The sequence below is a fragment of the Rhinoraja longicauda genome, chromosome 20, assembly GCF_053455715.1.
Source record: "Rhinoraja longicauda isolate Sanriku21f chromosome 20, sRhiLon1.1, whole genome shotgun sequence".
Taxonomy (NCBI): Eukaryota; Metazoa; Chordata; class Chondrichthyes; order Rajiformes; family Arhynchobatidae; genus Rhinoraja; species Rhinoraja longicauda.
This window is the reverse complement of record NC_135972.1, coordinates 27,913,607-27,926,819: the sequence shown is the minus strand read 5'-3', so window position 1 is coordinate 27,926,819 and position 13,213 is coordinate 27,913,607. Positions and strand designations below refer to the sequence as shown.

Here is a 13,213-nt window from a genome sequence, read left to right as displayed (position 1 = left end):
CATCTACACGTCCCACCTGCCTGGAATTTGGCCCATATCCCTTTAACCTTCCTATCCGTGTACCTGTCCAAACGTCTTTTAAATTTTTTTATAGTACCTGCCTCAACTCCCTCCTCTGACAGCTCGTTCCATATACCCACCACCCTATCTATGAAAAGGTTGCCCCTCATATTCCGATTGAATCTTTCCCCTCTCACCTTTAACCTATGCCCTCAGCTTCTTGATTCCCTGAGTCTGGGTAAGATGCTGTGCATTCAATCCCCTCTAATCTAATCCCCTCATCATCAAATCATTTTCTTTAAATGAGAGGCTAAGTGTTAGACTAAGTGGACTGAGGATTGTCAAAGATCAGAGAAGGACACCATATGTGAGATGGAGTAGAAACAAGGACAATGAGCCAGAGATAAAGGACTTAAAGGCTCAGTGGCTTGCAAGTGGTTACAGAAGTAGCAATGGTTTTAAGGGAATCAAGTGGGATCTCAATTTCAAATCTGATGTGCTGGTAAACTAAGCAGATGAAATTGGCTTGGCAATCAATATGTGCAAATATCAGCCACCAGTTCCACTCACATCCAGGCAATTATTTTATTGAAGTCATTGGAATACACATTTAATGAGGAATAGGGTGCTGAGTGCAGACTTCCAGATGAACTAAGGTTTACAGAGACTTGTAGCTAAGAGGCAAACAAGGGTATTAATACTGTGCAGGTGAAAGTTTCAGTAGCAATTAGCTTGAGATAAAACTTGAGGTGATGATATGAACCATATTGCTGTTATGACAGAGAAACATTACACAAATCTTACATTTGTTTTTATTTTATATTTTACCAGCTTAAAATATTATCTGATGAATCTCAGTAGTTTAAAGAACAATACGTTTCAGGAAGGACCTGGAACTCTTGATCGTGTCTGACCCCAGCAGCTCCATGCCATGTTCCTAATGTGCAGAGTGTGATTATGTTCTCAATCTCGACACAAACCAGACTAATCCTTACAAGTGATTAAATGGGTTCATTGAATGGATTAAGGCTGCAGAGTTAATCTTCTTAAAGCCACAGGTTCCCCGTAGACGTAATTAATATTTTCAGATATTCATATCAAGTTCTGACTCTTACTAAATATGACATTTGAAGAACACATTCATAAAAAATTCCTTCACAAGCGTAAATGTTTTCAAAAAGCAAACTCGGCACACAGGGAGGATGCGAGGAATAATATGCACAGAGCACTGATGACCCAGGAGTTAATGTTAACTTTTACGCTGCAGAAAAATGGGAGGGGTGAAAGTAACAACGGGAATGAGTAAGACAGGGTGGAGTGCAAGAGACACGCAAGGATGGTGGAAAGAGAAACAATCATGGATTTTAATCCAGGTTATGTTCTGGAACATTCCTTCTTCCGCAGCCAACATGCTTTAAATAATATTGGCGTCTTCGATTATCAACATTGAATTCAACAATATCAGATAACCAGTCTTCACGGCTTACTTCAAAACTAGCCAGTTCTGACATAAAGTGACTCAGCTTTTCTCTTTCCATGGATACTGCCTGGCCTGCTGGGTGCTCCCATTCTCTTTTATTCCAGATTTACAACAACTGATGTGCTCCAACATTGTACATTTTTTTCCTCTGTTCACGTTATCTCCCTCCATTACATCTCGAGCAGACACAATTGACAAGTCTTCAGGCACCATCAAATTCATCTGTGTCATTCATTCTTTCTTGGCTGCCACTCTTTAGCAGATAATCCTTTTGTGCTCTCCACCCTCTCCTTCTCTGCGATCTAAAATGTTAAGTTTTCCCACTTCTACTTCCAATGAGTCATTGACCTGAAAGGTTTACTCAGTTTCTCTCTCCACAGACACTGTTTAATCTACCATTTCCAGCAATGTTGGTTTTATTTCAGATTCCTTGCAGTTGTTTGTATTTCAACCCTAGAGTGATAAAGAGGCAGTGACAAACCAGATAAGTTGCACATGATTTATTATTGAATTCATCCTAAGACTATTTTAGGGTGGCACGGTGGCACAGCGGTAGAGTTGCTGCATTACAGCGAATGCAGCGCCGGAGACCTGGGTTCGATTCTGACTACGAGTGTTGTCTGTACGGAGTTAGTAATGTTCTCCCCGTGACCTGCGTGGGTTTTCTCCGAGATAATCGTTTCCTCCCACACTCCGAAGACGTACAGGTATGAAGGTTAATTGGCTTGGTAAATGTAAAAAATGTCCCTAGTGGGTGTAGGATAGTGTTAGTGTGGGGGGAACACTGGTCGGCACGGACCCGGTGGGCTGAAAGGGCCTGTTTCCGTGTTGTATCTCTAAACTAAACTAAACTATTGCAATGCTTATTTCTCCAAGTGTAGAAACAAGGACCTGCAGATGCTGGTTTACCAAAAAAAGGCACCAAATGCTGGAGTAACTCAACGGGTCAGGCAGCATCTCTGGAGAACATGGATACATGATGTTTTGTGTCAGAACCCTTTTTCAGTCTCATGTTTCGGGTCGGGGCCTTTCTTCAGACTCTGAACTCAGGGTCTGTAGAAGTCTCCAGACCCAAAACATCACCTAACCATGTTCTCCAGAGATGCTGGCTGACCTGCTGAGATACTCTCGCACTTGTGTATTATTTCCCCAAGTTGTGTCTAATTTCAAGTTGAATATAATTTCTCTTTTAATAGAAATGGTAGCATGCCTGTTTCTTTTCCATTATCGATGGCCCATTAATAAGATTCTAGGAATGTATGGGCTTAAATGGAAATTTCTATGGAAATTGGTAGGAGGCTCCCTCTCGAGACTAAGAACCTAGTGCTGCATATCCTGCTGATAGGAATTTCTTCCTGCCGGCAAGTACCTATGGATGCCCATAATTCTCTGTAAAATCAATTCACTATATCCATTATCCACTTTGTAATCACTCGTGGACTTCCATTATGCTCTAGGCAATCACTCTTGGATTTCTATTATTTTATATGAAATATTCTCTGCAAGGTATCCATTTTTCTGTTTGCGATCAATTCCAAGCATTCATTATTGTATATGTAAGTGAGCCAAGACATCCATTATTTCCAATGAGATCGATTCCAGATAGGCATTATTTTTGACGTAATGTCTTATCGATATCCATTATTTTCCAAACAATCACTCATAGGTTGCCGATATTCCCACTCTATCAATTCGAGGGTTCTACTGCTCCCCACGTAAATAGTCTTAGTTTTGCTTTATTATTTAATGATCGTGCTATTTTACATCAGAAACTGAACAGCATAATGAGGGTTTTATATTAATTGGATACCCTCCACTTTGTGTCCCCATTCCTGCCAAGTACAAAAGAAAGTTTCCAATTGGATTTCCTTTATAAATATTCATAAACTACCTTTGTAAAGTAATATATTAGGGAAATGTAATATTTTAATATTGAACTTTTGCCAAAATAGTATAAGTCCTATTTGATTTGAATAATGGAATTATCCCTTTGAATCATTTGTGGATATTTGAAGTAAAGCAAGGATGTGGCTATGGAAATTTAACTGAGAGGGATTAAATTAAATCCTGTATGATAGAGATGTTTGAAATAACTTCACAGTCTAGTAATAAATTCAATTATATGTTGCATAATAAAGGACCATAAAACAAATATCTGCATGATATTAGTGGTAAATTATTTAGCTGCAGAAGTATGATTCACTTGTTAAGAAATATAATGTGGAACATATTGGAACATAATGTGTCACACCATCTGAATTGATAATCCACAGAATATTACAAGTTCATATAATTGGATAAATCACTGAAAAATGTATTTATGCTTGTAATTTATTATAGGTTTCAGTTGTGTACATTGTTCAGTGTTATTCTAGTCTTTGAATATATTGTACCAAATCACATAAATGAACATATCATAACTGACTGTGAGATTTAGTTTCAATAATAACTGAAACTGGACACAGTCTTTGTTCACGCCTCTTTTGAAACTACCGTATGGTATTTTTATGTGTAAGAAATGAACTGCAGATGCTGGTTTAAACCGAAAATAGACACAAAAAGGTACTCCAGCTTTTTGTGTCTATCTATGGTATTTTTATACCTAGAATAACTAACAACTAATTATACTGGTACTTCAACTTATTAACTGGAGGAAATATCTGATTGAACAATGCTTTGAGAAATTACTAAAAATTCTGATTATTCATCTACATTACAAGTGTAATATTACAAGTTGCATAAATTAATTTTTCAGTGATTTATCCAACTTGTAATATTCCGTTATATGACACAATGTCCGAAATAGGCAGCATTAGTTTACACTGTCTCTGTAAATGTGACATACAATAATGATACAGCTATGTTTAGTTTAGTTTAGTGCGGAAACAGGCCCTTCGGCCCATTGAGTCGGCACCGACCAGCGATCGCCGCACACTAACACTATTCCTACATACACACTAGGGACAATTTACACTTATACCAAGCCAATTAGCCAACAAACCTGTGCGTTTTTGGAATGTGGGAGGAAACTGAAGATCTCGGAGAAAACCCACGCAGGTCACAAGGAGAACGTACAGATTCCGTACCGACAACACCAGTGATCAGGATCGAACCCGGGTCACTGGTGCTGTAAGGCAGCAACTCTACTGCTGTACCCTAAGTGTAGGGTAATTGATGGCAAATGTGGAATTACAGTAAACCCCCGCAATAAAGGACCATGTCAGGGGGATGTGGGGGAGGGGGATGTGGGGGGGGGGGGTGGATGTGGGCTGTGGGGGGGGGGCATCCGTTATTGCCGATAGTCCATTATATCCAAGTGAGGGTGGTAAAGTTCAACCCAAGGCCAGGAAGGGAAGAAACATTGCATTGGGGGTGGTTAAACAAGGGGGATTTCGCAGGCTGGGGAGCCACAGGGCCCCCTGCCCCACAAGTGGTGTGCCAGTACTGGGGCCGCCTCCATGTTGCTCGCTCTCTCCGCTCCCGTGGCGGGAAGCTCCTGCCATGTGACACCAGCTCGTTGGGTAACTGGCGGAGGTGGGGGGGAGGGGGAGGGGGGGCGGTGCAAAGGGACCCTCGATCCGCTCTCACCGAAATCCACCGTATAGTGGTCCGTTATTGTGAGGGTTTACTGTATTTGCATGAGAAAAGATTATATTCCATCACAAATACCTCCCATTTAATGAAAAGTCAAATTTGTTCCCCATGGCTTCAAACTTGCTTCCCACTCTAGACTGTCCATAAAATATCACCCAAAGGAATGAAGGAGAAATAATTTTTACCTCCAGTTTGCACTGGTTGCAATGAGGGAGAATGTAAGTAATGTTTTCCTCTTTTACATTAATATTCAGTGATCCATAGATAGAAAGTACAACCGTGGGTGTCAGGTGAACTCGGATTATTCCCTCATGATTGAAAAGCCTGTCAGTGCTCAATGTCCAGGCTGACACATGAAGGATGGCCAGTAGCGTCTGACACTGGAAAAATGACAGCCCTTCTGAATCATGCACTGATGTGACACACCAGCTTCAGTGGGGAAGGGCAGCAGATGAACACAGAAGGGAGCTGCAGTGCTTTAAAGCTCTGAACATGTTTATTCTTAATCCCAGTCCCACGCTGAAGCAATGTCTTTCCCCTTAAAACTATGAAGTCAATAGGGTGGTGCAGCAGTAGATTTGCTGCCTTGCAGCACCAGAGACCCGGGATCGATCCTAGCTATGGGTGCTGTCTATAAGGAGGTTGTATGGTCTCTCTGTGGCCAGCGGGGTTTTTTTTTCCCCGGCAGCTTCAATTTCCTCCCACACTCCAAAAACATACAAATTTGTAGGTTAATTGCCTTGGTAAAATTGTAAATTGTCCCTAGAGTGTGTCGGATAGTGTTAATGTGCAGGGATCGCTGGTCAGCAAGGACTCGGTGGGCAGCAGGGCCTGTTTCCATGCTGTATCCCCAAACTTAACAACTAAACTAATAGTTATCACATTGCTCTCTCCTTCAGGAACTATATAACTACTTTTGGAATGATACCATTTTCTCTGGGAAATTAACAACAGTTTTGGATGCAGTTTTGATTACAGTCTTACTGAAGATGCAGAAAGAATAAACTATTTTCTTATGAAACAAGCTGGCTGTCACTGACCTCTTATCTGAATGATGGATCGACAGAAATACTCCAGAGTTGTAGTGGACCTGCTTCAGTGTAATCAGAATAGTGAACTCGTGGGTGTGCCTCAGCTTCTGAGAAATTTGTTCAACCGCAATTGGAGATGCTTTCAGAATTCTTGTAGTATCTGTAATATAGGATAAAACAAATGAAACAACAATAACTCACAATAATTTCTCTCCAACAGGCCAGCAATCTCTCAGGAAAATCCGATAACCGGCCACAGTTGATTTTGTGCTTCGAAGTAGATAAAACTGCTTCGGACACCACATATTGGTCCTCCAGCAACTTAACATTCCCCCTCCCCTTTCTCTCCAACACAACCACCTTCCAACCTCCCCAGTGTCCCACCTGGACTTGCACCTATTTCCCCCCTCCTCGAACATTCCTTCCTCCGGCTTCACAACTTTGCAACTCTTCATACCTTCTGCTTTATCACTGGCCTTTGATCCAACCATCTGTCTATCAAAAACCCACCTCGCCTCTGTCCACTTATTATCTGCCACACTTTGTCCTGCCTCTCCTTGCTCCCAGTCTTTTCCCTCCCTCCCCCCTCCACACACAAACACACACACAATCAGTCTGAAGAAGGGTCTTGACCTGACCTGAGGCATCACCTATCCATGTTCTCCAGAGAAGCCACCTGACCCAGCACTTTGTGCCCTTTTGTGCAAACCAGCATCTGAATTTCTTTGTTTCTACATATTGGTCCTTTATTTTATTTTTTATCGAAACGTATAAGATTATTAAGGGGTTGGACACGTTAGAGGCAGGAAACATGTTCCCAATGTTGGGGGAGTCCAGAACCAGGGGCCACAGTTTAAGAATAAGGGGTAGGCCATTTAGAACTGAGATGAGGAAAAACTTTTTCAGTCAGAGAGTTGTGAATCTGTGGAATTCTCTGCCTCAGAAGGCAGTGGAGGCCAATTCTCTGAATGCATTCAAGAGAGAGCTAGATAGAGCTTTTAATGATAGCGGAGTCAGGGGGTATGGGGAGAAGGCAGGAACGGGGTACTGATTGAGAATGATCAGTCAAGATCACATTGAATGGCGGTGCTGGCTCGAAGGGCCGAATGGCCTCCTCCTGCACCTATTGTCTATTGTCATTATTTTATCTGGACTGGCTACAAATAATTGTCTTTGCACTTTCCAGCAGTTGAAATTATAAAACATAGATTGTATTAAAAAAGATCAATGCCAAAAGAAAGGGCAGCACGGTGACATAGCACCAGAGACCTGGGTTCAATCCTGACTTTAGGTTCTCTCTGTGCGGATCTTGCACGTTCTCCCTGTGACTGAGTGGGTTTCCTCCGGGTGCTCTGGTTTCCTCCCACATCCCAGAGAAGTGCGGGTTGGTAGGTTATTTGGGCTCTGTAAATTGCCCCTAATGTTTAGGGAAAGTGGGATAATTTAGAACTTGTGTGAATGGGTGATCAATGGTCGGCGTGGATTCAGTGGGACGACGAGCCTGTTTCCATGCTGTATCAAAGGTCTCAGTTATCATTTACAAGTCCTCCCTGGCTTTGGCAAGGCTCTATTCCAGAGAACCACTTGTCGGAAATGCAACTGAGAACCAAGTTCACACACGGCAGCGGTGGGTTTTCCCACTGGAATGGATAATCGGAGAAACATTTTTAAATCTTATTTTGCATGCTTAATAATAAAGTCAATATTAAAAAATTTAGTCCATGCCTATCTCGTTAATAATGATATTACTTTAGCAGATTTTACTGGAGATGAGGTCTTAAATGCTATTGACGTTTTAAAATGGCTGATGGCATGGATGACATGTCTACAGGTAGGATTAGCAAGATGGACATCAATGTGTTAACTGGAAATGCTCGGTACAATGTGGCAAAATTCCAGCTGGTGCCAAGAACAGTCACCTACAGATCTACAGCAGCCAGCAAATCCATCCCACTGTTCTCCAGAATGCTCGCTCATATGTATGGGTTATATATAAGTCGAACATCCATAAACTGGGGAACATTGGTTATACATTGGAAAGGCTTGTAATAACCCAGCTTATAACCTTATAACAAAGTAACCTTACTTGAGAGAAAAAAAAAGGCACAAATTGCTGGAGTAATTCAGCAGGCCAGGCAGCATCTCTGGAGAACTTGGATAGGTGACATTTCAGATCAGGACACTTCTTCAGACTGATTGTAGTGGGGGGAGAAAGCTGGAAGAGTGGAAGAGGGGGCGACAAAGCCTGCCGAGTTCTAGGTGGATACAGGTGAGGGGTTTCTGACAGGCAGATGGTTGGACAAAGGCCAGAGATGAAAAGACAAAAGGTGTGAAGTGAGGATAGAAAAGGTGCATATTGTGAAGCCAGAGGAAGGGAGGTGGTTGGGGGGAAATGGGTGTGAGACCAGGTGGGCCACAGGAAAGGGGAGGGGGGGGGGGGTTGGGGGGAGGAAAGGTTGTTTGCATGTTAGTTGCTTGAAATAACCTTATTTGACATATGTTCTGATTTTGGTAATATTAAAATCATAATGAAAAGTAAACCAAAATAACTTAAAATAGAACTTCCTTCAATGGATGCTATGTTTTCTTATTTTCACCTTGAAAAGAACATTGACTCACTGTGCTTTCAGTGAAAGTTTGTTCCAAATCGTGGTTATTCAACTTGAATTCACTAATTCCGAATCAATCAGCTGATAACCTTCAGACATTGCCATGAGGAAGGCAGATTAAATCACAGGGTGGCTCACAGCTGTCAGCACAATCCCACACTCTCTTAGTAATCAGCAAACATGACATCCTTATGTTAGCTTTCTCCGGACCCAAAACAGTTTGTCCCAGCAGAGTTTCAATCAGATTGGTGTTACACAAAATTGTAGGCCGAGATTAACCAGACATGAGGTGCAAAGAATTGTTTCTGTAAATGACCTTATTTTGATATGTTGCGTTTTAAACACAGAAATCTACAACTTCACCACACGGTCAAAAACTGTTCAACACTTAACATCTATCTTTCAGTAGGTAGGAACTGCAGATGCGCAAGAAGGAACTGCAGATGCTGGTTTAAACTAAAGATGGACACAAAAAGCTGGAGAAACTCAGCGGGACAGGCAAGGAATGGGTGATGTTTTGGACCCAGTCTGAAGAAGGGTCTCGACCCGAAACATCACCTATTCCACTTCTCCAGAGATGTTGCCTGACCCGCTGAGTTACTCCAGTGTTTTGTGAACATGTCTCTTTTATTGTTATTGATAAAGAATTAGTCTCTGCATAACTAACACCAAAGATGATCTCTTCATATAATGATAGCTAACTTCCTTGGGAAGCTGGTTATCTTTGATATGAAAGAACTGCTCTAGCTACTGGAAAAGCAGAGATGATTATCCTCATAGTTCTCTTTCCAATTTGGAGGAGAAGTGTATTAGTACAGCTGTGGGAATGGCTAGATGCTTAAATTGAAATAGCAGCTGATAGTTAAGAATATCGATGTGGCACATTAAAGTGGAAATGACCTGGGACTTACTCGGGAAACAAGAAGCAGCGTATGCCAAAATCAGTGCTCAAAATCACCATTACCTCTGGCAAAGAAAAGTCACAATTTCCTTACTACATTGAAAGAGGTCATTAGCCCATTCAGCTCTGGTTGAGAAATACAGATGGAAAAAGGTCCAATACAAATGCTGACCATTGATCACCCTTTCACACTAGTTCTACAATCCCACTTTTGCACCCACTCCTTACACACTAGGGGCAATTTACAGAGGGCCAATTAACCTACAAACCCGCACATTTTTAGGATGTGGGAGGAAACCGGAGCACCCGGAGGAAACTCGCACAGTCACAGGGAGAACATGCAAACTCCACACAGACAACCCCCAAGGTCAGGATCGAACCTGTTTCTTGGGTGCTGTGAGACAGCAACTTCATCAGTTGTGCCGCAGTGCTACCCAAAGTCTATGCTAGCTAACAAAGCAATCCCATTCCCTCCATAAGTTTCCCCGTAACTTATTTTCCCATCAACTCCCACACATTTTGCCATTCACTCTGTGTATGAAGGAACTGCAGATGCTGGTTTAAACCAAAGTTAGACACAAAAAGCTGGAGTTACTCAGCGGGTCAGACAGGAATAGGTGACGTTTTGGGTCGAGACCCTTCTTCAGTCTGAAGAAGGGTCAAGACCCAAAACATCACCTATTCTATTTCTCCATATGGATCCATTAGTGATAATTTTTCAAAACTCTTTAGATTCTGGAATAGTTCCTGAGGATTGGAGGGTAGCTAATGTAACCCCACTTTTTAAAAAGGGAGGGAGAGAGAAAACAGGGAATTACAGACCAGTTAGCCTAACATCGGTAGTGGGGAAAATGCTAGAGTCAGTTATTAAAGATGTGATAGCATCACATTTGGAAAGTGGTGAAATCATCGGACAAAGTCAGCATGGATTTATGAAAGGCAAATCATGCCTGACGAATCTTATAGAATTTTTCGAGGATGTAACTAGTAGAGTGGATAAGGGAGAACCAGTCGATGTGCTATATCTGGACTTTCAGAAGGCCTTCGACAAGGTCCCACATAGGAGATTGGGGTACAAACTTAAAGCACACGGTATTGGGGGTTCAGTGTTGAGGTGGATAGAGAATTGGTTGGCGGACAGGAAGCAAAGAGTAGGAATAAACGGGTCCTTTTCGGAATGGCAGGCAGTGACTAGTGGGGTACCGCAAGGCTCAGTGCTGGGACCCCAGTTATTTACAATATATATTTGGACGAGGGAATTGAATGCAATATCTCTAAGTTTGCGGATGACACGAAGCTGGGTGGCAGTGTTAGCTGCGGGGAGGATGCTAGGAGGCTGCAGAGTGACTTGGATAGATTAGGAGAGTTGGCAAATGCATGGCAGATGCAATATAATGTGGATAAATGTGAGGTTATCCACTTTGGCAGCAAGAACAGGAAAGCAGAGTATTACCTGAATGGTGGCCAATTAGGAAAAGGGGAGATGCAACGTGACCTGGGTGTCATGGTGCACCAGTCATTGAAAGCAAGCGTGCAGGTGCAACAGGCAGTGAAGAAAGCGAATGGTATGTTAGCATTCATAGCAAGAGGATTTGAGTATAGGAGCAGGGAGGTTCTGCTGCAGTTGTACAGGGCCTTGGTGAGACCGCACCTGGAGTATTGTGTACAGTTTTGGTCTCCTAATCTGAGGAAAGACATTCTAGCCTTCGAGGGAGTACAGAGAAGGTTCACCAGATTGATCCCTGGGATGGCAGGACTTTCATATGAAGAAAGACTGGATAGACTAGGCTTATACTCGCTGGAATTTAGAAGACTGAGGGGGATCTTATTGAACACATAAAATTCTTAAGGGGTTGGAGAGGCTAGATGCGGGAAGATTGTTCCCGATGTTGGGGAAGTCCAGAACCAGGGGTCACAGCTTAAGGATAAGGGGGAAGTCTTTTAGGACCGAGATGAGAAAACATTTCTTCACACAGAGAGTGGTGAGTCTGTGGAATTCTCTGCCACAGAAGGTAGTTGAGGCCAGTTCATTGGCTATATTTAAGAGGGAGTTAGATGTGGCCCTTGTGGCTAAAGGGATCAGGGGGTATGGAGAGAAGGCAGGTACAGGTTACTGAGCTGGATGATCAGCCATGATCATATTGAATGGCGGTGCAGGCTCGAAGGGCCGAATGGCCTACTCCTGCACCTATTTTCTATGTTTCTATGTTTCCAGAAATGCTGTCTGGTCTCGACCCAAAACGTCAATAGCATTCTTGCTATTGAGGGCGTGCAGTGTAGGTTTACTAGGTTAATTCCCGGAATTGCGGGACTGTCGTATGTTGAAAGACTGGAGCGACTAGGCTTGTATACACTGGAATTTAGAAGGCTGAGAGGGGATCTTATCGAAACATATAAGATTATTAAGGGGTTGGACACGTTAGAGGCAGGAAACATGTTCCCAATGTTGGGGGAGTCCAGAAGCAGGGGCCACAGTTTAAGAATAAGGGATAGGCCATTTAGAACGGAGATGAGGAAAATCTTTTTCAGTCAGAGAGTTGTGAAACTGTGGAATTCTCTGCCTCAGAAGGCAGTGGAGGCCAATTCTCTGAATGCATTCAAGAGAGAGATAGTTAGAATTCTTAAGGATAGCGGAGTCAGGGGGTATGGGGAGAAGGCAGGAACGGGGTACTGATTTAGAATGATCAGCCATGATCACATTGAATGGCGGTGCTGGCTCGAAGGGCCGAATGGCCTACTCCTGCACCTATTGTCCATTGTCACCTAATCCTTTTCTCCAGAGATGGTGGTTGACCCGCCGAATTACTCCAGCCTTTTGTGTCTATCTTCTTGCCATTCACACTGGTCACTAGGTCTGATCCAGCTATAATTGCTGGATGATATGCCATACTTCACAAAAATGGAAAAATTACCATCATTCTGCAAGTTTTTTATTTTACTCCATTTAATTTACCAACAAAAGATATTGGTGGGAATACATTTAGAGTACTGTGTTCAGTTTTGGTCACCATGTTATTTGAAAGATATTGTCAAGCTGGAAAGGGCACAGAGAAGATTTTTGAAGATGTTGCCAGGACTTGAGTGCCTGAGCTATTGGGAGAGGTTGAGCAGGCTAGAACTTTATTCCTTAGACCGCAGGAGGATGAGGGGTGAACCTATAGAGGTGTACAAAATCATGAGAGGGATAGAATGGGTAAATGCACAGTCTTTTGCTCAGGGTAGGGGAATATAGAGCCAGAGGACATAGGTTTAAGTTGAGGGGGGAGAAAGACTTAACAGGAACATGAGGGGTAATTGTTGTTACACAAAGGGTGGTGGATGTATGAAACGAGCTGCCAGAGGAGGTAGTTGAGGTGGGCACTATCATAACATTTAAGAGACAATTTGACAGGTACATGGATAGGACAGATTTAGAGGGATATATTGCCAAGCGTGGGCAGTTGGGACTAGTGTAGATGGCGCATGTTGGTCGGCATGGGCAATTTGAGTCGAAGGGCCTGTTTTCACGCTGTATGACTCCATAACACAAATGAATCAAATAGCAGATCAATATCGCACCTACTGTAGATAAATTGCAGCAGGAAACTTTTAAATTCAA

General features: G+C 42.6%; 1 protein-coding gene across 1 annotated transcript in view; it reads right to left on the bottom strand.

Moving 5' to 3' along the window:
* The window catches only part of LOC144603681 (protein NEL-like), a 230,010-nt gene that overhangs the window by 183,439 nt on the left and 33,358 nt on the right, over positions 1 to 13,213 (bottom strand). Inside the window, exon 3 of the mRNA XM_078417297.1 lies at positions 6,115 to 6,265. Within this exon, the coding sequence (XP_078273423.1) occupies positions 6,115 to 6,265 (151 nt within the window). The remainder of the gene's footprint in view (positions 1 to 6,114; positions 6,266 to 13,213) is intronic.